This window comes from Athene cunicularia (genome assembly GCF_003259725.1).
Source record: "Athene cunicularia isolate RWA chromosome 2 unlocalized genomic scaffold, athCun1 chr2_part1, whole genome shotgun sequence".
In the NCBI taxonomy this organism is placed as follows: Eukaryota; Metazoa; Chordata; class Aves; order Strigiformes; family Strigidae; genus Athene; species Athene cunicularia.
Window position 1 is genome coordinate 42,601,474 of NW_020799095.1, and position 26,923 is coordinate 42,628,396.

Sequence of the window (26,923 nt, forward strand, 5' to 3'; positions counted from 1 at the left end):
ATTTTCAGGTATGATTTAACAGAAGACGGTACAAGACCACATGGTGCGAGTTAGGCCCACGGATACTGGGAATTCCCCATGCATAATTTTGCCAACCTTTATATATTTTTAAAGCGTTGCTCTCACAGATGTACCGATATTATTTTTATAGCTTTACTGATTTAGTTCTTAGACACATCCCAAATAATTTTATAACACGGTCATTTTATGTAGACATAGCCTTTCTCATTGTTAAACTTTGTATTTTAATTTGCTAAACAATTTTATGTGTTACTGTAATGTGCAATAGTAAAGTAACCTTTTGTGTTTAAATTGATCTTTGACGGCTGTACCTATTAGAAAGTGAAGAGATTATGTTCTGCTGGTTTCCTGCATTGTTTTCTATCTCATGAACGTATACTGTACCATGTAAATATATACTATTTTTTTATAATTCTTTCATGCTGGTTTGAATTCAGAAGAAAAATAGATAAAGGATATAGATATTTTCTTCTAAATGCATGTTAATTTCTTCAGATGAATCTCTTTTGTCTTTGCAGCACAATGGTCTTAATCATTTTGTGATATTCGTCAAAAACAATCTGCAGAAAAACATTTTTATTTTATTGTGTATCTGGCCCAGTGTGGCTAGCTAAAAATGTACAAAACGTTAACATTTTAATATTTATATATAAATGTATTATTGGAAAATCATGCTATAGAATATTATAAACAAAAAGGGGAATTCTATAAATATTGTATAAATAGAGGATGAGGTCCATGAATCACAGTTTCTAAATCTGAGTTTTCTTTTAATGGAGTAAACATAACAAACAGTACAGTTTTATTATACAGGTTCACTTGGATTTTGTTATTTATTCCTGTACTCTATAGTACTAGACATGTGACCTTTTGAAGGTATGAGGACATGGATTTTTTCTGTATTATAAACAAATAACCACTTAGAACTGTCCGTACTGCCATGTTTCACTGATTTATAAGGTATACAAATCAGCTTGCAATGTAAGTTCATATAGTAGGCATACATACAAGACATACATTATTTTTATTATAAAATACTGTGCTAAATAGTATATTATGCTATACCTTCTGTAATACTAATACGGAGCACCAGTTAGTAAGTGTGAAACTGAGTTGAAACTGACTGTCTTTACAGTTGCTTCATTGCTACTTAGTGTGTTTGGTGCATGAAAAAAAAAATGCACATCAGGGGTCCACACAGGTTTCTTGAGAAATAATGTCATTCTACTGAAGCATTGCCATAGTCTGCTGCAAGACTACAGCAGTGATACAATTAGCACAAACTGATGAAAGTAGACAGTTGAAAGTTGAAGGGGAGAGTATCAGCCTAAACGGCTGAGCTCATAAGTCTAATTTTATGAATAATGGGAAATTTTTTTTTGTATTCAGAACTGATTTTTCTTTTTCTGGTAAGTTTTTCTCAGACTGTTATAAAAATGTGCATTAAGAATCCAAGAGACCAGTTCAGCTCTTTCAGAGCCAACACCCTCATTCTTGGATAAATATGCAATTATTTAGCTAAGATTCTAGAATGATCTCTCAGCCAAGAAAGAATTTCAAAGCAGAATAATGAACTCCTGAAATTAGCTTTATTGTAAGATTACTGACGGAACCTTAATTCTAGATGTAGAATATGCCTACATTACTAGATGTACCAAAGTGCCTACCATAGATGTAGCTTTCTGTCGTTTTCAAGTTTAAGAATTGATTCAGTTTGTCTAAATTCAGTTTAACATGAACATTTGTCGCCGATGTGTGTGACATGCACACATACATCTCTATACAGTGATGGCCTTCTTATTGCCACATTTTATACAAGACAATTTTAGCAAACTAATTTACATTGTAAATTTTGCTGCTGTTACTTTCAGATTGACTGGGCAATAGAGAGAGGTTCTTTATAAGAAAACATTTCCATTTGAAGGCTTCACTCTATATTGGAATGTATGAATATCTATATATATACACACACACACTCATCTACTCATATCAAATGTAATATATTATGAAATACATATTTTCTTTGCTAGTTCTCCATCAAAATGTTAAGAATGGAAAGACAGAGAATTACTATTAATGAAAATGCAGAAAGAGAAAGCTGATCTAAATAAAGGAGGTCTAAGACCACCAGTTCAGCATAACTGTCTTTTTGTCTTGGTTCAACCTGAGGTAAAAGGACTTTTGTTGTACATCTTGGCCAGTGACTCCCCAGAGTTTGATCCATAGCCAACAAATGGGCTGTTAAATTGATTTGGTGTTTCAAGTCTTAAGTGAAGTCTGGGGACAGATGTTAGAAGACTCTGCACACATTCCATCTTCTGAAGTTTTGAGGGAGAAAATAATGCTGTTTGGGTAAATGTGGGATGATAGCACAAAGTGAATAGCTTAATAAAGTATATAGGACAGGTTTCCAAAATAGCTCACAACTGAAAATTAGGGATACGTTCTTAAGAGAGACCAGTTCCCATTTAGGAATCTAAAATGAAGAGATTGAATTGTCATTGTAATTCAGCAACAGTAATTCCTATTGACAGTTATCAGTCCTGGATGCCAGACTCTTTGGAAATGTTCTGAGTGAATTTGGATCAGGATATGACTGCCTAGAAGAGATTGCTTCTTTTGATAGTGGAAACAAACCTCTGTATCATAGTTACCAAATTCTGATTTTCTGTTTATATGGAAGTAGGAAGGATGAACGTAATTTTTCCTCTGAGCAAAAATTGCACCTCATTATCAAGTCAATGTATTCAATATCAACTGAAAGCTTTTCATGTAGTTCTTGTTTATCCTGTGCCTTAAAATATGAACATATGAAGATGTTTAAGAAATGGCTAAAAATAAGCTTTGTTACTTGTATGTACCAACATATATGTTCTACTATTGAAACTGTTTTTAGAAATATTCTGCTTCACTCACAAGAAAACCAGCTTTCTTAATTATAGGAGTGGTATAAACCGAACTCAAATCAGCATGCATATCGCTTGGTTTTGGATTAAGAGAGTTTTAATTTTCTGTCTTGAATCCTTTATCAGAGCTGCAGCAAATGGTGAGAGTTGAAATGAGATCAAAGGGTAATCAATTTTGTACAGATTGCCTTTTTTGCTCATGTAATTCTACATTATGATGCATGTATTTATTCAATAAATGGTTCATATGGAAGTCAGTGTGTTGCTTCCCTCTACACACACTCTCTTTTCCTCTCTTTTGCATATCCCTGTCCTAAGTGGTAATACAATGAGGTAAATTTTTACATTAGTCATGTATACCGACTACTATAACCTAGGCAGCCTTGCTGTAAGGTTTGTAGGCAGTGGGTCCAGAGGAAGCCATGAAGATGATCATGGAGCTGGAGCACCTCCCCTGTGAGGACAGGCTGAGAGAGTTGGGGTTGTTCAGCCTGGAGAAGAGAAGTCTCTGGGGAGACCTTACAGTGGCCTTCCAGTACTTAAAGGGGGCTACAGGAGAGATGAGGAGGGACTTTTTATCAGGGAATGTAGGGATTGAATGACAGGTAACAGTTTTGAACTGAAAAGGGGTAAATTTAGATTAGATGGAAGGAAGAAATTCTTCACTGTGAGAGTGGTGAGACACTGGCACAGGTTGCCCAGAGAAGCTGTGGCTGCCCCCTCCCTGGCGGTGTTCAAGGCCAGGTTGGACGGGGCTTTGAGCAACCTGGGCTAGTGGAAGGTGTCCCTGCCCATGGCAGAGGGGGTGGAACTAGACGGTCTTTAAAGTTCCCTCCTGTTCTGCTGATTAAGGATACCAGTTAGACACTAAAGTGAAAAGAGTAGGCATATTTTACTAGTGATAACCAATGTAACAGTGTAATACAGAAAACATGCAGTAAGGAAAAGCAGAATAGTGCACTTAAAGCAGCAAACAGGAAAAAACAAGGTAATTCATTAAATCATTACTACACGAGAGAGAGAACGGAGATTAAGAGAGATCCATCCCCACTTGCATACGTTACCATCCCCCGGCCCCGCAGTGGCTGGGCAGCCCCGGTCACAGCGAGGGCTTGGAGAGCCCGTCCCGGCCATGGGAAATCCTACGCGGGGCGTCCACCCGTAGGGGAGGCTGCCAAAGTCTCTGTGAGCGGGTCCAGCCTTATATACCAGAGATCGACCAGCCAGAATAGCTGGCACCTTTGTTTTGAGCGGAAAATTTCTGGTTTCATTCTCCTGTTGGATTCCACCCAAAGCCTGGCCAGGGCTCGGGGGGGGAAACCAAGGGAGTTTCTAACAAGGCCAGATCCTTGGGTTCTCAGCCTTGAGCAAGGCCAGACAAGGGAAGTTGGATACATTCTCTCCTCATACTGATTATATTTTGCCTAAGCTGCATCTTTCACTAGCGAGTTTACACACTTTGTTAATGATTACAGACTGAGTTAGCAGCTTCGGCCTGGGGCCTGTTGCTCAGGCTTCAGTATTTCAGTGCTTCAGCACTTTTTATATCAGCATAAGTGCGTTGTTATAGCTTAGTACAATACCTGCTAGCACAATGGTTTTCAGTTATAAAATATACAGGATTCATCTATAGGTCAAACCTGGCTTGGGCCAGTTGTCCAAGCCTCAGCACTTCACCCCCCAACCCAACCCATTCCATGATTCTATGATTTTTGGATTTTACATGAGAGAAAGGGGAATAAGAAGTACAGGATACTTCACTGGGGAATTACATGCTTGTTGGTCTAGAACAGATTCACACATAAGAATTAGTAGGTCCTTTGTTTAACTTATCTAATTTTTTTTCTCTTAATAGGATCAGTTGAACAAATTGTCACAAATTCTAGCACTTACTAATCAACTGTCATTAATTAAATTTTCGAAAGGACTTAGAACTGCATGTAATTGCCTTAGCTTTAGAACCAGCAGATTTTTCCACGTGTGGCATTCTTTCCTGTCCTTCCACCTGCCTGGTAAGGCAGATATTGATAGAAAATGCAACTACATACTGCATAAATAAGAAAAGGAGTAATGGATCCTCGATCTATTACAGGAAAATAGCCATGGAAATTATACTGTTTGCATTAAACATTAATTTATTAATTATAATACCATAACTATGATACTTCTTTCCTTAAACAGTTACAACTTGTCTGAATTCCTAATAATCAGTTGGTTTTCAACAGCCATAAATAAAAGATACAGAAGTTTTATCAATGCAGTCACTATTGCATTTAGAAGGGACCCCACTGGATAATCTTTATTGATACTCACTACAAAATTATGTTCAGTGGTTTTGTTGTTTTTTTTTTTTTTTTTCCCTAGGGAAGATATCTTCTTTTTTTAGCAGAATTTAAGGGCTTCTGCTAATCAATGGGTAGGCAGATAAAGCCAAGTAAAAGCATGCCCATCTTCCTAACTCTCTCATGGCAAGGTGTTTCTGGTTGGTGCACTTCCTGGCAGTGCCAGTACTGATCAGGTGTCTGCATTTTCCAGACTTGGATCAAAATCAACCCTTCCATTCCATCCTGCAAGAGAGGTGGTAACTGGATCTGCACCTGCAAAAGAATGCTGTCTGTGTATTCACAAAGTCTTGTTCCACAGCAGAAATAATTGTGCAAGACACTCCTTCAGATGGATTTGGTATTAATTTGGTGGGCCCAGCCAAGCCTAGACTTTTAATATTTGCTGTACAGTTTAAAATGTTTTGGGCCATCATTTAGTTCATCCAGTCTCCATCTAAGAGCAGTGTTTGCCAATACAGTTACCAATATGGTTATTTTAGGTATTTTCTCAATGAAGAGCTGAATACAAAATTGGTTTCCTATGAGGTTTCTGGTTTTATTAGTTTATTTATATTCTCCCTCAAAGAAAATCTGAATGTTGGATGGTACCTTTGATATTTGTTAGAAAGAACCAGAACTTTGGACAGTCCCAGACCTATTTGTGGCTGTAGCTGGTTGCTGAAGGAGTCAGGCTATTTAATCACAAATGGTGTTTTTATACATCTTAACAAAATGTCTAACTTCATAACTGTATGCTCTCCTAGTGTATTTCTAAGGCTGTCAGGTTCTCAAGCAATATTTTGGGCCACTTTCTGAAATATGTTATTTGAAAAATGCAAAGCAACTTAAGTAAAAAATCCACTGTATTTCTTTCAGTGTTATGCAGTGAATTTGGCTGCCAGATTAGATGGCAGCTCTGGGAGGGAAGCTCTCTAATCTGTATTCATGTGATAGAGGTGGTGCTCTCTGTTCTTACTGTCTGCAAAGAATATTACTTGCCATTCACCTACAGCGGAATCCAATTTGAGCAGACTACTGCGTGTCTGTTTCCTCAGATGCTACCAAAGTGAAGTCAACCTGTCTTCCCCTGTTGTTTCTTTGAGTCCTCAGTGCTATAAACTTTATTACTAAGGAATTAAGGGCCAAGAGTGATCATTCTTCCCTTTAAGATCCATATACAAACAGGTTCAAGACAGACAGATTTAGGCAAGATTCCAGCCTTTCACACCCAGGCTGTAGTAGCAGTAGTTGGTGGCTTAGGCTGGTTCTTGGTTTGGGGGGCAATGGGGTCCATTCCTGCCAGGATTTGATAACCCAACTGCCCTCGGAGCTGGGTGTGCAGCACCTCAGCCTCAGTGCAAGAAGTGACATAGAGAAGCAGGTCGCGATGTCTCCCAGCACCCCAGCTGACCCGTGATTTCATTCATCAGGTGCGTGGTAGAAACCTGCTGTGTAACCAATGATCAATTTTATTTATTTATTATTGAAGAAAAGTAGTTCCTTTCAGCAGGAGTTTGAATTAGATGACCTGCTGAGCTCCCTTTCAACCTGAATTATTTTATGACTCTCATGTATATTTTTTTTAAATGTTAAAGTAAGATCAGTAAATGTGCTGTGCAGTAGGTCTTTGGGCAAATTTTACTGCCCGAGTCCAAGCTCTCAGAAATGGGCATGTAGCAACCCCGGCCAAGTCAAAAAAGCTGGCATGTAGCAGGAAGATGCAAGCCTTCCGAAGTCAGGATGCAAAAATTGTGTACTAATTAAAAACATTAATTTATGCATAGAACTTGAGTTGTAGCATATACAATGGCAGCAAAGTGATAAAAGTCTGTAGCTACTGATTGAAAGCCATTAATTTTTACTGTATAACTGAAAAAGATCCTTTAAACAAAAAACGATGCACACATTTAATGGTGTTTGTTTCCAGCGCAGAATTTCAAATACTTTTTTTTTATTTTTCAGTGGGATTTGAAAGCTAATGTGTTATTCTACAAACTCTCAGAGACTGACAACTGGAGCTTACCAAGCATTTCACAAAAATTAATAATTTAACAAAGAATATTCTGCCAGCAGTTCCATGCAGACTTCAACATGGGAGAAATACTTCAAGTGATAGGCTGAAATCCCTGACAGAGTTTGCATGTTTTTTCATCACTATCTGGAAGTTTAGTTGAAGCTACCATGTTGCAAGGTTTTCAACCTAGAATTTATAGGAACCTTTACCTAGTTTTTCATGAATCATGAATTGTTCTTTGAGTTAAAGTATGATAACCACTGAACAAGTTGCAACTTTCAGCTCAGAGCCCAGCTGGATAAATTTGACAAACAGTGACAACAGCATCCAAATTAAGAACTTGGACTCTAGACTTGTCATTCATACAGGTGATGAAAATGAAATGAAAGGTAATGAAAATGAGTTAATGAAAATGGCTGCTCATGACCTGTACTATGATATTTGTAGCAATGGTGGTTCTTTGTGTTTTGTTCAGTAAATCATTAATTGGTATGTAAAATAAATTGGAATTGAAGGTTTAAAGAGAAGGTTAAAAAAGGTTTAAAAAGAAGTGTAAATCTTACAGTTTTAGGTAACTTTGTGCTAAGTCTTTTTTATTTAATATGCTTTTCATGTTCAGATTATTGGAAATGTAAAAAAAAAAAAAAAGCTTAATTTTAAAATTATACAGCATTTTAGTTTTGCTTATCTTTCACAACGAGACTTTATAAAGTTTTTGGATTTATACTCATTAGTGCACAATTTTGTTTTCTGAAGACACCATTATACTCCACTAGATGGTAGTGTAGACTCTATTCTGAAAAGCCTTTTTTGCTGCCTGTGCACTCCCATTTCTTGTATAACAATGAAGTGGTCTACATTCAGGCATCTTTGGGAATGGAGCCTGAAGTCATCCTAGCTTAAAAGCAGTGAAAACCAGGCATGGTCCCCACTGCACTCTGCTCTCCCCCTTTGCTCTGAGGTGCAGGTGATACTAAAAAAATGGATTTCATAATGTGGGTTAATAACATTGGGATTCAATTTGCCAAATTTTTTTTGTAAAAGCATTTAGTCTTTAGGCCCTGGGAAATAAAACAATTGGTTCATGATTTGAGGAAACAGAATCTTCTCATGGAAGATTACAGTTCTAAGTTCACCATAAATTTAGCATGCCTCTGTCAGCAATTCGCCATGGGTGTTTTGTGCATTAGATACCTGGCCTAGACAGTTAGATTTGATTATAGAACTCCTTCAAGTTGCCAACACAACTTTAATAAGATTAAGAGAAAAAACTTGAAATTAAACAGAAGTGAAATTACAGTTTAAGACATGGAAAAGGGCCTTGACCAGTACATTTGAAACATCATCATGCTTTATATTTCTACTGTTGGTTCAAGCATGAGGCTAGAAACTGAGGATATCTGTAACAGTGAATTCTATCATGGAGCAGTACAATAAACACAGGGGGTGAAAAGGGGCAAAGATCAAATTTTCCTAGAAAAAAATAGCTTACGAAACAATTTTCCTTTGTTTAAAGAAATGATCAGAAAATATTTGCTAAATCACATTGTTACGAGATCTTGTGATACTAAAACTGTTGCATAGAACAGGGAAAATTGACAAGTATGTCTGTACTGGTGAACATGTGACCACTTTCAAGTGCCTGGCATCAAACATATCCCCCCAGCCTGATACTGCATGGAGTACAACACTCATTCAGTTCTCTGTTTGTTAGTTTTGCATGAAGGAAGCTGGACATGCAGCCTGTAAGAAAAGCACGATGGCCTTTGGTTAGGTACCTGGTCTGGATCAGGAACATGGAGAACACCCATGTCCCAGCCTTGACAAAGCCAACACTGATGTGAGAAACAAGTAAATGATGGTATATTCTCCAACCAGTGTAAAGCAGTTTGTTGTCTTCTTATGTATTTGTGTACACACACACACACACACACACACACACACACACACATCTATATGTGTGTATCTATGTATATATATATATAAACTAATACAGATGAGCAAATCATGTCTACTCTGGTGTTTATACAGTATTTTCATGTTCGTACTAGATGGAACAGAGATGGTGTCATATCTAGATGAAGCATGTCTATCACAATAAAACCTCTAAGAACACATGTAGAATCAATAATAACAGTATTTTTGTACTTTAGAAACAATTCTTCTCTTTATCCATAAAGATTAAAATAGAATGAGAGCTGAAAGGAGACAGAACACTTATAAGAGCTGTAAATCTCTAGTAATTCAGAATGTTGATTTTAATAGGGTTAAAGTAATCTCGATATGGCAGATGTAGCCGGTGAGTTTTATATCTGAAACAAATCAAACTAGTATTATAAATTTACTCATTGATACCTAATATTCTGAAAGATGTTAATGACTTTATACTAGAAAATGTTTGCTGTAGTTCTCACAATAAGTTATACTCCCCATATTTACAGTGGGATGGATTTAGCTATGCAAATACTGTCATTGTAATTTCTTTTTGTGAACATTTTATAGCTGTGTGAGCCGGCACAGTCAGGACACAGGAACAACTACAAAACCACGGATGAAATGCAGAGTAAATTTATTCCCATTACTTCACAACTCAAGGGATCTCTGCAGAACAGCCAGGCAGAGGCACGCAAGTGGGGACGCAGGCACCATGGAGCTTGGTCCTTGCTAGTCAGGAAAAGGAGAAGGAAGAAGAAAAATATCTCAGGCCTGCTGCTTTTTCCTCTATATATCAGGGATTTTCACAGGCATACTTTTCCACTGTGCTTTGATCTTTCCCACAGCAGGGCAGGAATCTCAAGGATGTTCAATAGGGTGCCTCAGGGTTTCTCACAAGCCCATGTTATCTAAGTGCAGACATTCCAAAACCCATCAAGCACACAGAGCTAAGCAACAATTAGTGTGATGCATGTGTTTCTGGGCACCCCAGCTGCAAGTCACTTGACCATGTTTACAATCCTCCTCGCCGATCTTCCACTGTATTCCCACAATAGCATTTCAGAAATCTTTCAATTTTCATGGTACTAATAGCAGAGTAAAATTACTGTGATTTATAACACTGCCTATAATGAAAGAAGGATAACAGAAAGAGCATAATAATAAATATAATAAAGCAAAATAAATAAAGTTGCACTGTTTTCATGCCTTAAATTCCCCTTGGCGTGAATAATCCACGGGACAGCCAGCAGTACCGGCCCGCTCCCACGGGGCGGCAGTTCAGGACTTCAACAGTATCTGCAGCTGCTCAAGGGAGTGGCTCTTCAGAACAGCTTTTGCATTGCCTCGGCGCATTTCATTTCCTTATTTTTGTTCGAGTTAACATGGATCATTTTTTTCTTCTGGAGTGAATGGGGTTTTTTCTGCTTAATCTCTTAAATTCTAAAATTGTTTCGTGTTAATAATTTAAGGGAAATAAGCTGTTTCACGGTCTAATCACACCACCATTGAAAACTGACAGTTGCCTCTGCATAAAGGATGGCATGACTAGCACTATTACCTTCAGGCAAGGGGAGATCTGGAGAAGTGGAATAGTGTGAAACTTCATCTCTCTCCCATGCTGTTCGGATTATTTATCAAAGTATGTGAAGATCAAAAAAAAAACAAAAAACCAAGGGAAATGAATGCATGTAAATTATTAAGAGCTTGCCTCAGAGGATGAGCAGATTTCGTGGATACTGCATTAACTATAACAAATTTTATTACATATTCAGATGAAAAGAAGTAACAATTCTAGCATGTTAGTAGATAATGTGTACAATAATCTTATTGGAAACTATTATCTAGAAAATAACATTGTAAATATGAAAAAAAAAAGTATGTCAAGAAAGCATCTGACTTTCAGGGAATTGTTTATTTTCTCACAAGTATTTATAACGTTGAGTTACATAGCTTAAAACAGAATACTTTCTATAGTCCAAACTACGATGTTCTTGTGAGACACACTTGTAATTGAGATCTCTTATGCAGGCCACCAGCAAGAATAAAGACTAAAGGAGCGGTAGTACAAAAGCAAATCTTTATTTGCTGTTGCTCAGCAACCATGTGCGGAAGGACCATTTTTCATTTTTGCCTTAACTTAACTTGACAGGAAAATGATAACAAATATGAGATTATTATCACAGGGTATAGATTATTTTGAACAGATGAACAGATATGTCAGAAAGAGGCATGTAATTTGGTACTCTTGAAAGGGAGAACATTAGAGAAACTGAAAATAGAGTTGTAGCTTCATTACTGGCTTGCAGTTCATGCACAATTCCTGAAAAAAACCCTACAAAATGCTACTCTGCCTCTCTCGTTTCTTTTTGCGGCCCTTTAGAATGAATCATTTGCCATTACCCAGTCTGTTGTTATCTGTGTCAACTTTTAGTTTCAATACTATGAAAAAAATCATTCTGTGGTTGCTATGCAACACAAATTACAAGCTAAAATATGTTTTCATTTGTTTGCTAAATGAATATGTGCCTGACTAAATAAACAGTAACCAGGTGACTAATGTAGCATCTAATTAAAAGACTAATCAAGGTATTAATGACATATTCAGTCCACACAAGGCAGAATAAATCCATCAGTTTGGACCTAAAATGGTAAAGATCTTTAATATATGCAGAAAGAATAGACATTAGCACTATGTATAAATGTCAGTTTTCATACTTTTTAATTTGCTTTTACTATTCTAGAGGTATGATGATTGCTCATACAACTTATTTCAAGCAATTTCACAGGCTTCTTGCACTTAGCTGGATACCTAACCAGAAATAAAATCAAGTCCACAGGATCTGAAATAAGCCTAATTCTTGATGCCTTTTTTTCTCTTAGAGCAGAAAAATGTTCCCTTCTTTTGGTACTCTGCTTCTAGAAGTCAATGCCTGCTGGCTGTCACAGTGTGGGGTTGAGGGTTGGAGGGCAGATGCTATTTCAACTGATTGTGCAGGGATCCATCTCTCCTAGGACCTTTCTCTGTGGTTGCCTGTAGGTGGATGGTGGTAATTTGCTGGATTGTCTTTTTCACACTTCAAAGGAGACAGTCCTTCGTGTGGATGGAAATACAATGTGAGGAGGTATATGTGTGTTTGGCTTCAGCTGGAGACAAAGAGTGGCACTGGACTGCCGGTGCATGATTATGTTGCTCAAGAAAATGAGTTTTTGGCCACTCACTCCTTCTGCCAGATTGTCCTTGCCTTGTGTACATGACCATTTCAATTACAACTTGTAAGTAATCAACCCATCCTCCTACAGTGCCTACAGTACTTTCTATGTGGTGCATATTTGTTCTAAAATCCAGTTATTTCAGAATTTTCCTGTGGACCCAGTAGATGACTCAGGAATTGAAACAATTTTTATTTTTGTTTTCAGTAACGTCAGTCATCTGTTATGTACATTTTTTAAGCAATGCAGAACAGAATTATTTATTTGGGATAAGAATATAATAGTCTATCCTATAGTCTTCAAACTGTATAAAACCCAGTATTTTACTCAAAAACTTTAAAAAATAAACAGGAAAAGTCTGTAAGTCAAATATATATGGCAGAAAACACATCAAATCTTAAGTTTTAATATAAACCAATACCATGAGAGGTATGATGATTACATAAGATTCTCTGTTTAAAATATTAGAAGACAATACTTGAAAAAGCAGTTAATTTTTACATATAAGATTAAATAAAATCTGAATTATATCTCGATGGGGGCTTTTGTCGGTGGGCAACGCCGCTGAGAGGCGCGGGCTCCTCTCCTGCGTATGTCAGCCCGCGCCATCGCCGTCTCTGTTTCCCGCCTGCGTCAGGCAGCTCCTCGTTGTTAGAAACGTAATCCGCAGATCGAGGAGGATTTCCTTCCGAGGGAGCGGCAGGTAAGCGGCCCGTGTGTCTCCCCACTTCCCTCTGCCGGGGGCGAACGGCGGCCTGTGGGGCCGGACCGTGGGCCTGGCGGTAGCCTGGCAAGCGGCCAACCCCTGTGTGGCCCCGGGACAGCGCCCTGGGTCGGCGCCTGCCCGTTCTGGGGTACGGCTCCACACACAGTAAAGGGTATGCAAGGCAGTCTCCCAACTGGTAGGGATGGGAAAAGCATGTCAGGAGTCGCTTAGGATGGAAAGAATGCTTAGGTGCGTAAATTAAACTCCTGGTGTCAAGAAGTGGCTTTTTTCGTTTCTCATAGCCCTCACTTGGCAAGAGAGAAAAGGAGAGAATATTTTGCTGCCCATCACTACTTTTCATACATGTAAATGTTGTCGTCGGGAACTATGGCTTGCTAAATAGAGGTTATGTGTTGGATACCCTGTTGTTTCTAAAGATAAAAGTATCCACTAAAAGGTTCTGGTTTAAGACCTGTTTAGTAAAAAAAGAGCTAAAAAGTAAGCATGCAAATACTGCAGCCTAATGCTGCTATGAATCTAAATGCAGTCAGATAACTGTAAAGTATTTTGGAGGGCGAAGCATCTTTTATTTATAACTACGTAGTTCCTTCATTCTTCACTGAGACCAAGAATGATATTATTTTGAGATCCAGTACTTTCTCTAACATTGTTTTCTTTATAAAGCAAAGAATAACAAGACCATGACGAAACGGGAAGCGTTTTTACAAGTTGTGTCTAAAGAATCAATAGAAGACTTCTTGCATTATACGCAGAATCCTGTAAGTAAGCCATGATGTACATGCACGACTAATAAAGTTATAAATCTGTTATTAGTGCAGAAACTTTTGTGGCATGGGGACAGAAACTATTTCTCTGGTACCTGCAGATGTGCTAGAAGAATTGATGTAGAAAATAAGTTCAAATGGCACTTAAGGGAACATAGTTGAAAAAGTTGTAGAATCTGAAATTTTGCTATTTATAAACAAACTGATTTTTAACATTGATTATTGCATATACAGTTTACACTTTCTAAAAATAAATGATTAGTACTGCATAATACTAAAAAAGTATGCGTTTGGTATTGACAAAGTATTGTTTTCTTAAATTTCAACCTGTTAAAGAGTTTATTTCTGTGTAATGAATATAAGCTAATATGCAAATATAGCAGAGGCATATTTTATTAGTATTCATTCGTTTGATAGTTTAGGCTGTCTACTTATTTTTTTAGTCTATATGTACTTGGTACTTATTTTTATCACTGTTTTAGAGATGGGATAGACTGTTCTCTATAAATGTAATGTGGAGAGAAGTGGGAGGAACAACAAAACAAATCCACTGAAATCTACTAATTAAAATTCCGTTATCACGTTGTGTATATGATATTGCATAGTAATCAGAAATAATAATTTGCAATGTGGTTTTTTGTTAAACTTCAATCTGTTATTAAGATATACATGATTTCTCCTAAGCGTCTTTTGCTAGCCTTAATAAATGGTGTTGTCAGGTTAATTTCTTAAGCTTTCTGATAGCTGTTTTCCTAATATTACATGTATCAGCATAAAGTAAGTTGATCAGTTTACCTCTATGTCCACAGAGGCATGAACTAATTTACTAATGTAGCAAATGTATTAAATCCATGATTTCTATGATAGGGATCACATTCTATGTAATAAGCTTAGAAATGCTTGTCTCCCAAACATCACTTAAATTTCTTTTTCCAAGGAATTTGCTAGTTTTTTCATTTGCACTCCTGTATGTAATTATAGATGACAACTTTATTACCAGATTGCCTTTGCTTGAAGTTTCCTTCCTGTTTTTCCCCAAATATAAACACTTTGACAAGAAATTATTCTGGTTAGGATAACATATGGTACTTGCAGCATTTCCATTTTGATTAATTTGGTCGTGTTGCTACTGCCATCTTCATCCACTAATCTATTTTAACATCTCTTGGTCTATTTGGATTAAAATTTTTGGTTTCATCCTTTTATTTTTCATCACCAATTCACAAGATTTGTTTTGCAACAGTTTTCAGCTGCTGCCGATATCTTTGGAAACTATGTCACTAGCTATAATGAGTATATTGATTAAAACTGTCATTATGACTTCATAGGATAAGGGAACATGAATATCCAGATTATGTTCTGATTACCTAAGACCTGAGTTACTTTGTTACTTTCCTTTTAAACCTTCAGTAATGGAGGGTATTTGACCATGTGTTATCTTAGGATGAGGATCCTCATTTTAGCATCTCCCTCAAATAATTCTTGACTTTTCTGCAGGAGGCTGTTGTATTCTGTCCTTTAGAAGTGAATATATAAAAGTAGAAAGAAAAGCATGGTTAGAGCCTTGCTGCTATCCTTAGTTTTTGTATTATGTTTATGTCCTGCTTTTTCTACCTATTTTGTGCTCTAGCCTCAGAATTTGCTTCTAACTTTTTCAAGTTATGTTCTTAGCATTGCTACTTATTTCAATGTCTCTCATTTCTACACTTCTCCCACCCCTCTTTAATTTCCTTTTCTCTCTTGCCAATGTTTTGTTTCATTCACATCATCTAAAATCCCAGGGGTTTGCTAATTTTCTTTCAGGGTTTGTCTTGGGCTTCTCACTTTGGTGATATTTTAAAAAAGATTACAAAGAAAGCAAATTGTGATGCTGTTCATTGAGGTGTTTATCAAGTGCTGTTAATTTTTTCCACTAAATCCTGTTCCAATTCAAGGAAATACATTATTTCCTAGACAGGAAAATAGGGATCATAGATGTGACTATCATTCAATGATATACCCTTTTCCTTTATAGGTTTTGGAATAATTCTATCTCATATATCATCCCAAAGAAAGATCAGAAAACTCTAGTCTTATTATTAATTCATTCTTTTTGTTCAAACAGTACAGTCTCAATATCCTGTCTTTTGGGTTTTTTGAAGTCAAGGGCTGCAGTGCTCCCTGTGTGGCCTCTGGTTTATTGCATTTGTTTCCAGCTGTAGAATAGGATAGAAATTCTGTTATAAATATGTAGCAGGATCTTTCTTCTCATAGCCTTCTGGGAACCTTCTAATTCTGCAGCTTCTTTTGTTATTTCCTATTTTTATTTTTTTTTTTTTTTTTTTTATTCCTGTTTTTTAGCGTATCTGCAAACTAAAAATATTTTTATTTCAAGATCATGGTCTTTCTCCCTCTTTCCTCCAAAGTGTTTTTGATCTGGTAAGCCTTCACTGCAGCATTGCAAATTACATCTCAAAAACTATCTGTACTTCCTCCTGGCTGGTCTGTTTTTTCTTCTTTTTTTTTTTTTTCTCTGCGTATTCCCTTTTCTAGCAGGTTGCCTACCCTTCTTTGATGCAAACTGGCTCTTTGCATCTCAGGTAAATTCTTCTAGCAAGATTCTTCTGAGGAAATAGTTCAGATTGGTCTCTTAGGGAAGTCTTATGGAGACTGGTAGTAGTTTCCTATTCAGTAGAACTTAAGAAGGAAGTATGGGGTTAACACGTTTAGGAGTTCAGTTTGATAAGGTGGAGCTTTAAAATAGTGCAGAGCACTTAAAATAGTATACAGAGCACTGTTCTGTGCAGATTGTAATCCAAAACCTATAGTGTTGTGACTATGCTTGTACTGACTGTTACATTTCTAGTCTTCATGTAAGGATTTTCTTTCAACAGCCATCATCAATCTATATTTAAGATAGCAAAGATATGATCAGGGACTTCAATTCTGTGCAGTTGTAAGCTTCTTAGCTAAGGTTATGGAATTGTCTCCACTGGGAATGAAGTATTTAGAACACATGAGAGACAGAAGTTGATTTTATGGGGATGTGATTTATGTTCAGTAGTGTTGCTATCAAGGGCTAAAGACATTAGTCTTAAAAGAAGGACTCTTGTTTCATGATAGAGTTAAGCGGCAGGAATTTCTTATGCTATTGTATAAAGAAATATAACTTCCAGAAGGTATTTTATCTATGTAACTGCAGAGGAATGGAAATTAATCCTTAATGTAAAAAAAAAAGCATTAATTTCAGAAAATATGATGGTGAAATATAAACCACTTCAATGATGTAGAATTGTATAATATTTTCTGACCAGTCACAGAAAAACACATTTGATCCTTTCAACTTGAATGAACTACTTGAAGAATTGTCAAGGGAGCAAAAAGAATTACTGTGGGAGAGACTGACGCGGCTATTGACAGAGAGCTTGATGGAGAATCCTGTGGAAACATGGCAGAGGATGGAAGATGATGAAACTGATGATGACATGGAAGTTGAGATAGTTCCAAAAGAGGTAAAAGTCTTGTAAAATAAAAATATGATGAGTATTTAATATTTTCCAGGAAATAAAAGGGAATATTTCCATACCATCTGAAAACATGTGAGGGTTATCAAACCAGATCAGTTTTGAACATCACTTCCCTGCCCTATTCTTAACTGACTTCTTAGCTTTTATGCTTGGGTTAAGCTGATCTTAAGATTAGTCTGCACTATTAAAGATTAGACCTGCTGATAATTTTAATTATGAAAGGTGTGATTCAGTAGAGTTGAATGGGCTTTTTGTATGTCTTATTTCATTAAATAAATGTTGATATTTCCAATGTTCTTTATGTATCTGGCATATACTGGAAGAAATTAAATACCTGTTTTATTATGTTGTTTCAAGGAATGAAGATTGTGAAATCTAGATTTGAACACCCCTTGCACAAATTTAGCTTATACAAAATTTTTCTGTCTCAGACCCTCATATGCTGCCTTCTGCACTGTAGTCCACATAGTTTTGAGAATATTGGGGAAAAAGGTTATTTGATTTCAGAAGGGAGAAAGAGATGCTATGGGGAAGTCGTTAGGGAGACCTAGAGGCTTGTAGAAAATCAGTCATGCATAGAGAGGACTACAGAATCATGTACCTGGATGTAAAGTCAACAGATGTACATGTTTTTGAGTTCCATGAGACCCTGCTAGTTAGGGTCTTTTTAGCTCTGAAATGTATGTGTTTGAGTGGTTTCATTTCAGATTAAGCTTTTAATGGAGGAATGGATACACATGTACAGTCACAGAGTTATCTACTAACTGGAGCTGAAAGCCCTTTTTTAAACTTTTTGGAGTGGATGTATTTTTAAAAAAAAATCTGTGCTTTTTCCTCCTGTTACTTGACAGGTTTTGGGTGCCAGTATTCTCTTTTTTTCAAAATGGAAACATGGGAATGCTTCAGCTTTGCTTTCTGTTGATAAGGTTTATTTCTTGTTATAATTATCTTCTGAGTATAAAATAAACTGCAGAATTGTTTCCTCAACATTGCTTTTTTTCAGAAACAAACTGCAGCTGTGATCCAAGGAGTGACAGCTGTAGTTATTGCTTCCATACCTGCAGTGGATGAAACTGTAAACTACAAAGCTCTTCTAGAATGTGTTTTAATATTAAATGGTGCGTACTTAATCTGTTATAGAATACAGCATTCTACTGGGTTTTTTTATCAGATAAGTATACTAGGGTTTTTATTTGACCTATCTGGCCTATGGAACAGAATTTACAGGGGAAAAGTTGGTACTGATGTGAGCTCTTATGAGACAGAATTAAGGAAACGTTTACTTAATCAGTAACACAGTCTTGAAGTTGGAACTTAGTTTTCTTTCTCCCAGCTGTTCACCCAGTGATAGATATCTCCTTATTCTGTGGCTTATATTATTTTTAAGGCAAAACTTAAGATTCTGTTGTTACTGATCTGAAAATCTGGCCAAAACCTGAGAGTTACAAAGCTGCCTAAATACTCACAGTGAGAATAAGATGTGTAAATGTGGCAAGAGCTGGTTGACATTGTGATGCATAGTTAGTGTACTAACAGACTAGGGTTTTTTTATGGGAATAACTTGGTTCATTGCAGTAAATAATTATTTTATTATTGTTGTAGGTATTCTTCCTGGATTACCTGAATCTGAAAAAATGCTGTGGGGTGCTATCCAACGTTTATGTGAAATGTGGTGGGAAAAAGGACTGGAAGGGAAGAAGCAGTTAGGGAAGACTCTATTTATCATTTTGCTAAGAAAAAGCCTGAATAAAAATGCCTCGGTATGTTGAAGCTGTATAGATTTTTAGATTATTACTGAATATTCCAAAAAAGATTATCCTTCCAAAGTATCTTTCATTTCAAATTAACTTGCTTTCCATGTTCTAGTCCTTCTTGAATAATGAAACCTACGAAACTTGTTGGTTACCAAGTATCTTTTTGGTGTTTCTTTCATAAAGATGTTAAAATGTTGCCTTCTCTAGGACAAACTTTAAAGATTTTTTTGACATCAGTTTCACAAGTAAACTGTGGGGGGTTTTGTGTTCATGTGGGTTTTTTGTTGTGTTTTTTATTTCTTCACTCATTTGTGAAGTCCAAGGTTTCAAAAGCAGGTAACTCTTTTGGGCTGATTCGGGCTTTAAGTATGATCCTAGAGACTTATGTATGGGAATCTTAAACTTCTGTTACTCTGTATCTCTCTACAAATAATTTACCTTTTTCTCTATTAATGGACTGAAATTATTTTTTAAAACGGGTGCATTAGAGTATTGTGGCATACATCTTTTGTGCTAACCCAGTAAATATCTCCTTTACTTATTTCTTTTATTTTTCCCTGTTAACTCCTTTCATTGTATAGAGTTTTAAAGAATAATACAGCTTTTATCTATTTTGCATGAAATAGCATCCATCTTTCTGTACTTGAGCATGTCTTCAGTTGTTGGAAGTCAGTATTTCCGCAGTTACACATATTTTTGTAATATTTCCCCAGTGATTTGGTGAAAGTCATAATTTTATTATCTGAATATCTTCTGTCTGTAACAATGCATTTCAAATTCATAATTCAAAATCCTTCTTCACATTAAAGTTATACCTACTCCACTATAATGTGGGCTTTTTTTTTTCCTGTCAGGGTGCAGATATAGTTCGTATGTGGAATCTACATCAGACGTTACTTTGTTTTGATTATGATTCAGACGAGAGTAATGAAGTCAAGGACTTGTTGCTTCAGTGTTTTATGAGTGTAAAACATATTAAAAAAGAAGAGGTAAGCAAACTTTTATCATACTGTGATTTTATGTGAGTGGGCTTTGGTTTCTATTAATGGTTTTGCACTTTTTTTTTTTTACAATGCAGTAGGTAGCAATACGAGACAAATCAGCTCTTACTCCAAGATATAAATGGTTAATACTCTTTTTTGTTTGGAAAGCCCTTTATTCCTATTCTGTGTTAAAGTGTAAAAGTATATGTCTAAATCATCTCAAGTTCTTGTATCCTGAGGTAATAAGAACCAAGCGCTTTGCTTCTAGCGCATGTCCCTCAGTACTTAGAAATATATCAGGTAATATTTTTCCTTTTTCTAGCAGTTTTATTGGAGATGGATAACTGGCAAAATGATTTCCCTTCTAAATGATGCTATTTGGAATATTGCATTGCTATAGTCTGTTTTTAAAAGTAGCATAAGAACAACACAACTTTACAGCAAAATGAGAATTATTTGACTACCTAGACTTAGTGAGGAATTGCTCTATTGTAATTTTTAGTTTATGCCTGTGTACCAAGTTAGTAGTATCTAAGCTTTTTTTTCTGGTTAGGTGACAAGACAACTTGACATTGACTCTGAAGTTCTAACTCTTCCTTTCTTATTTAAAATATGTTTACGCTCTTTCATTATACAATAGTGACTCTTTCATAAAAGGAGCTCTGAGATAGCTTTCATTTTAGGTCATTTTTTGTCTTCTTGAAAAAGTGTGTACCTGTATGTGTTGTTTGTCACATTACTTAAAATGCCTTAGATATATTTAATTCTGTATTCATTATTTTATTCTGTTTTATTTGAATCCACTGCATCACTTTAATATTTTATATTCATATAAGCACAGTAAATATTTGGAAATTATATATGTAAAATGAAACTGCTATCTAGGCTTCAGAAGCAACTTGTTATTTTTTTTTTCTTCCACATTTTGTGAGGTTTGATAATATGATACAATTAATTACTATACAGATTTTCTTAAGAAAGTTTGTACCTTAAATCTTTGGGTGAAACACAGCCTTCAGTATAAAAGGCTGTGGGTTTTGGTTTGTGTGTTTGTTGGTTTTTTTTTTTGTTTGTTTGTTTTTTTTTTTTTTGTTTTGGTGTTTTTTTTTGTTTTTTAATTTTGGGGAAGAAAGTGGTAATAATCAGACTTGTGCTGAATCTTTCTCCTGGCATATCAAAACATCTCCCTGTTGCTTCACATGAACATCCAGCTTTGGTCACACTTTGCACAGCTTTTGCTCTTCCTTCCTCCCAATAATTTCTGGTCTTGATGTTTTGTCACATTTTCTTTTTCATATGCCTGTCTTTCTAGATAGATGAAGAGAGCTCCTTACTGCACTCTTTGCTCTGGCATATGATTGTTAGTGGTTTAAATCTTTAATCCTGAATCCTTAGCTTTATGGCCAGAAGGATTGACTGAAAGTAGCAGCTCTCAGCTGGGAGCTGAATTTGCATTTTGTAAGTCCATCCATTCTTTTCTGATAAAGGTGAAAGATCTAAAACACTGTTCCCAAATACAGATTCGTATTGATTATGTCCAATCTTCTCAACAGTTCTTTTCACTGAATTACTAGAATTGCCTGACAGGCATCAATTCAGAGTGCACTTGGGAAGCTTTCTTAATTTCAGAGATCTTTTTAATATTATTGAGGTCTGTTTATTGCCTAAACCTCTTTACAAAAAGCTACAAAGGCTGTTGGCACAGCTGACACGTCCATAGCCACTGTTGCCAGATCCAGTTCTGGACCTGACCTGCTTATTAGATGATGACAGTGGGTAGAACTTGATAGGGTATTTCCCTTTTCAGGGCTTCCAGGCCCTGAAAGAGCTTCAGGTTCTTAATCTCCAAGCCTGAAAAGTTCTGACATATAATCAAGGATGCTTTGGCCATTCTCAGAATAAAATTAGCAAAAAGTCTATACCTATTGAAGAATGCTTGCTCTGGGTTTAACATAGAAAGGAGGTGAAACAATACTTGCTTTTCTTAATTCTTCTTCTGGTTATTCTTAAGCAAGTAATGTTGAGCATTAATGTTAGAATTACAGAGTTTGAGCTTGGAAAGGAATTCTGGTGATTATCCAGTCCAACACCCTTGCTCAAAGCAGTCAGCTAGATCAGGTTGCTCAGGGCTGGTCTGGCTACTAAATATCTCCAAGGATGGACATTTCACAGTCTCTCTGGGCAAACTACTCCAGTGTTCAGTCACCCCTTCACTGAAAATAATTTTTAAAAAATTAAAATCGGAAAAAAATATTCCTTATGTTTAAGAGGAATTTCTTGTATTCCAATTTGTGCCCATTGCCTTTTGTCCAATTACTGCCACTACTGAGAAGAATATTATCATCATTACATCCACTGTCAGGCAATTAAATACATTGATAAGATCCCCCTGAGCCTTCTCCAGACTTAACAAGCCCACCTCTTTCCTCACATGAAAGAAGCTTCAGTCCCTTAATCAGCCTTGTGGCCCTTCATGGGACTTATTCCAGCATGTTCATGTCTCAGTTGTACTGGAGAGCCCCACACTAAACTCAAGACTCCAGATGTGCCACACCAGTGCCAAGCAGTGGGGAAAGATCACCTCTCTCGACCTGATGGCAGTGCTTTTTCTCAGTATGCAGTTGACCTCCTTTGCTGTAAGGGCACACTGCTGATTTCTGTTCAACTTGTCAACACTAGGGCCTTTTCTGCTGCTCTCTGGCTGGTCATCCCCCAGCCTGTCCTGGAGCACGGAGTCATTCTTTTCCGGAGGCAGGACTTTGCATTTCTCTTTCAACTCCAGGAGATTCTTGTTGGCACACTCTAGCTTGTCAAGGTGCCTCTGAACAGCAGAACACCCAATCTGGTGTATCAACATCTCCCTGATAGGGCTGCAAAATTGCATGTACTCTTGTCTCATCATCTAGGTCATTAAGGAAGATGTTAAACAGTGTTGCTGACAGTATTTACCTCTAGAGTCTGACACTACTGACTTGTTGCCAGCTGGCCTTCATGTTTTGACCTAATGCACAAACATGCAGAAGAATGCATGTGTCAACTTCTGAAAATGCTACTGTAAGTCATGGGGTTTTTCTCTCCTCTTCTATTTGGAAAATGTCTTGCTAACCTTAGTGCTATGTTTGAGTATTGCTACAGTCAAGGAAGCTTATTGTATCATCCAACAAGGCTTTTTCAGTCAGTGCAATATTTTGCTATCAGTTCACCCTTGCAATTTCTTCAGTGATCTGTTAATGGGAGTTTATTTTGGTAGGAGGTAAACTATCTTATGACTCTGTTTACCTGGCTAGTTGGGTGGGTTTACCTTGGCTAGCTGCCAGGTGCCCACCAAGCTGTTCTATCACTCCCCTTTCTCAACTACACTGGGGAGTTAAAATGACAGAAGACTCACGGGTTGAGGTAAGGACAAGGAGATCATAGAATATCTTGAGTGGGAAGGGACCCATAAGGATCATTAAGTCCAACTCCCAGCTCCTCACAGGACTACCTAAAACTAAATATGTGACTAAGTGTCATCCAGATGCTTCTTGAACTCTGACAGTTCTGGGACTGTGACCACTTCCCTGGGGAGCCTGTTCCAGTGACTGACGACCCTCTCAGTGAAGAGCCTTTTCCTAATGTCCAATCTGAACTTCCCCTGATGCATCTTCATTATATTTCTATGTGTCCTATTGCTGGTCACCAGAGAGAGGAGGTCAATGTCTCCCCTTCTGTGTCCCCCTTGAAGTTGTAGACTGCAATGAGGTTACCCCTCACTCAGTCTTCTCTAATCAGTATAAACCAAGATCACTTAGCAAATACTGTCAGAGGCAAAGCAGTCTTGACTTGGGGAAATAAATTTCTTGCCAATTAACAGTGGAGTAGGATAATGAGAAATAAGAGCAAATATAAAAACACCTTCCCCCTACCCTCCCTTCTTCCCAGGCTCAACTTCATTCTGGCGTTCTCTATCTCCTCTCCCCCTGAGCAGCACATGGGGATAGGGAATGGGGGTTGCGATCAGTTCGTTATTCATTGTCTCTGCCTTCCTCTCATTCTTCCCCTGCTCCAGTGTTGGGTCCCACCCATGGCAGACAGTCCTCCATGAATTTCTCTAACGTGAATCCTTCCCATGGGCTGTAGTTCTTCATGAACTGCTCCAGTGTGGGTCCCCCATGGGTTCACAGGTCCTGCTAGGAGCCTGCTCCAGCGTGGGCTTCCTACAGGATCACAGCATCTTTCAGGCACATCCACCTGCTCTGGCCTGGGCTCCCCACAGGCTGCAGGTGGGTCTCTGCTACCCTGTTATCCTCCAAGGGCTGCAGGGGCACAGCCTGCCTCACCATGGGCTGCACCACAGGCTGCAGAATCTCTGCTCCAGAGCATGGAGCACCTGCTCCCCATCCTTCACCGACCTTGATGTCTGCAGAGTCATTGCTCTCACACATTCTCCCTCCTTTCTCCCAACTGCTGCTGGAGTTGTGCAGGTTTTTTTCCCCCCTTCTTAAGATACTTTATCGCAGAGGTGCTACCACTGTCACTGATGGGCTTGGCCTTGGTCAGCGGCGTGTCCATCTTGGAGCCGACTGACATCGGCTCTGTTGGACACAGGGGAGGCTTCTGTCAGCCTCTTAAAGAAGCCTGTAGGTCCCTTGCTACCACAACCATGCCACATAAATCCAATACAAAAATCACTTTCCATCCTTAAGAAAACTAGTTCAAAATAAAAGGGGAACCACAACCTGTTCTGGAAATACTGCAAGATAGGGTTCAGTTCAGTTAGGTGTCTGAAACCAATTTAGAGATCTACACAGGAGCCTAAAGAGTATAAGCCTGGGGAAGGATTTAATTGCTTAACTTTAGGTGAATGACCTGTGCTGCATTGAATGACATAAGTTGCCTCAGACACCCCCATGGGACTGACACAGGATCTGTCATGGATCTCTGCCTTCTGGAAAACCATTTGAGTGTTTAAAATTGCTCTATGTTTAGGTAGTGGCATAGTGCCTCTAATCAACAGAACAACAGTTCTAGCAGTTACTAAACAGCTGAATCAGACTCCAAGCAATTATTATTCTAGGGACTTACATCCAAATATAGATGTATCAGTTTGTGAGCTGAAATCCAACTTCAATATGTGAACTGCCAGTACAGACCCAGAATGGTGACTGGGATTTTTGTAGCTCTGCAGACAGGAGATTAAGTGCCTTGAAATTCAAAGTATTCCAACCTGTTGACATAAAACTACTGTACCTCTCTTGCAAGTCCTTCTGCTTGGGATTTTGCATTCTGAGGGAGTTTAGTTTTAGTGACAACCCACCTCAGTCTGTTCTCTATTTTCCCTGCCTGGCTTATATTGCTAATGGTAGATTTCTTGCAGTGACATGTCCAACATTTCCCCAATATCTCTGCTGGACTGGAAAACATTCTATGAAAACATTCTTGTTCAGGTGAGGCTTCCAATCAAACAGCTGGAGACCCCCTTGACCTTTTGGTTTTTCCAGGGATGTTGATGGAAGAGTGCACTACTGGGACTCCAATATATGTATACCACCAAAGTTGTAGATAAGTAATTTTTTTCGTTCAGTCTTTTTCTTTCTTGGTAGAAGGAGCTTTCACTGACAACAAGAAGGATTCCATCAGACCTGTAGACAAGGGTCTTGACATTAGATTTAGTCTTTAGGTCTTGATTTTTATTATCTTCTGAATTACTTCTTGACCTGAAGGTATTTAAGCTATCAGTTCTACTGAAGGCCAGTTTCTGCCTGTATGCTTCCTTCCCTCTATCCTTACTCTATGATATTCTAGCTCAAAGTGTGTCTGGCGCACTCAGCCCTGTTTTCTTTGTTTGTGATATGTCTGAACATAACTGTTGGTCCAGCTTTTGATGGAAGTGCCATTGAACCTCTGCAAATTGTTCAATGCACCTTTTAAACTTCTGTCAATGTGCTCTTTACTACTGCAATTCTTTATTTTCCTGATTTATTTTTGGTTAGAAAGCTGACAGGTACAAAGGAGCCTTACAATCTGCCGACTCACCCTATGTCTGATCAAACTTTTCAAAGTCTCAGAAGCTGGATGCCTCTACTTCATATGTGAGATGAGCCAGAGTGAGGTTGTCTGTACAGATACTGTGTAAGGCTCTAATTTCATGGGAATATCTTGCTCATTCTGGCAGAGCAAGGGCTAATTTCCTCCATGTACAGCCTTCCACTGCCTTTTCTTGCAGAAATTCTGTTGCTCATCAGATCTGTCATCACCATTTCTCACTTGATAAATGGAAGAAAACTAATTAAGGAAAAAACTGGCATAGTTTTTTTTCTTCTTTTTTCATGAATTAAAGTAGCTCCAGGAGGTTTGCAGTATGAGGCAATAGGAAAGAAATTGTCCTTGTTAATCAGAACATTTCTTTTCCTCAGTGGCCCAGCTGTTCTCTGTGGCTTTGTTCAAAACTGTTTCTGTATCTAATGCTGGCAGAGTTGTCATGCTATTTTATTTGTACCTTCACCGTCGTTACAGTGTCATCCTGGAATGATATTGCACTTGACAGAGCTCCCATGATGTGGCCTTAATGAGGGTCCTGAGATGCACAGTCCCTTATTATGGAATACTACTTGAAGTTACACCAAAACAGAATGGACTTTGAAAAAAATGCAGGCAGACGTGTAATATACATGTTAATTTGTTTTGTGTTTTCTCTACAGTATAAATACAGTAGTGCTTGAATTCCGTCTAAAAATTTAAGAATCTGCTTTTGATCTTTAAGCTCTGTATTTACTGATTTTTGAGGTGGCTTTTAAATT

At 37.6% G+C, this 26,923-nt stretch overlaps 2 protein-coding genes across 2 annotated transcripts in view; both read left to right on the forward strand.

Moving 5' to 3' along the window:
• ESYT2 (extended synaptotagmin 2) overlaps window positions 1-3,180 on the forward strand; it is a 58,602-nt gene extending 55,422 nt beyond the window's left edge. The window contains exon 24 of the mRNA XM_026843487.1: window positions 9-3,180. Coding sequence (XP_026699288.1) covers window positions 9-54 — 46 coding nt within the window. The 3' untranslated portion in view covers window positions 55-3,180. The remainder of the gene's footprint in view (window positions 1-8) is intronic.
• Window positions 3,181-13,000: 9,820 nt separating this feature from the next.
• Window positions 13,001-26,923, forward strand: part of NCAPG2 (non-SMC condensin II complex subunit G2) — a 51,163-nt gene continuing 37,240 nt past the window's right edge. The window contains exons 1-6 of the mRNA XM_026842581.1: window positions 13,001-13,113; window positions 13,801-13,895; window positions 17,195-17,392; window positions 18,411-18,525; window positions 19,010-19,167; window positions 20,016-20,150. Coding sequence (XP_026698382.1) covers window positions 13,818-13,895; window positions 17,195-17,392; window positions 18,411-18,525; window positions 19,010-19,167; window positions 20,016-20,150 — 684 coding nt within the window. The 5' untranslated portion in view covers window positions 13,001-13,113; window positions 13,801-13,817. The remainder of the gene's footprint in view (window positions 13,114-13,800; window positions 13,896-17,194; window positions 17,393-18,410; window positions 18,526-19,009; window positions 19,168-20,015; window positions 20,151-26,923) is intronic.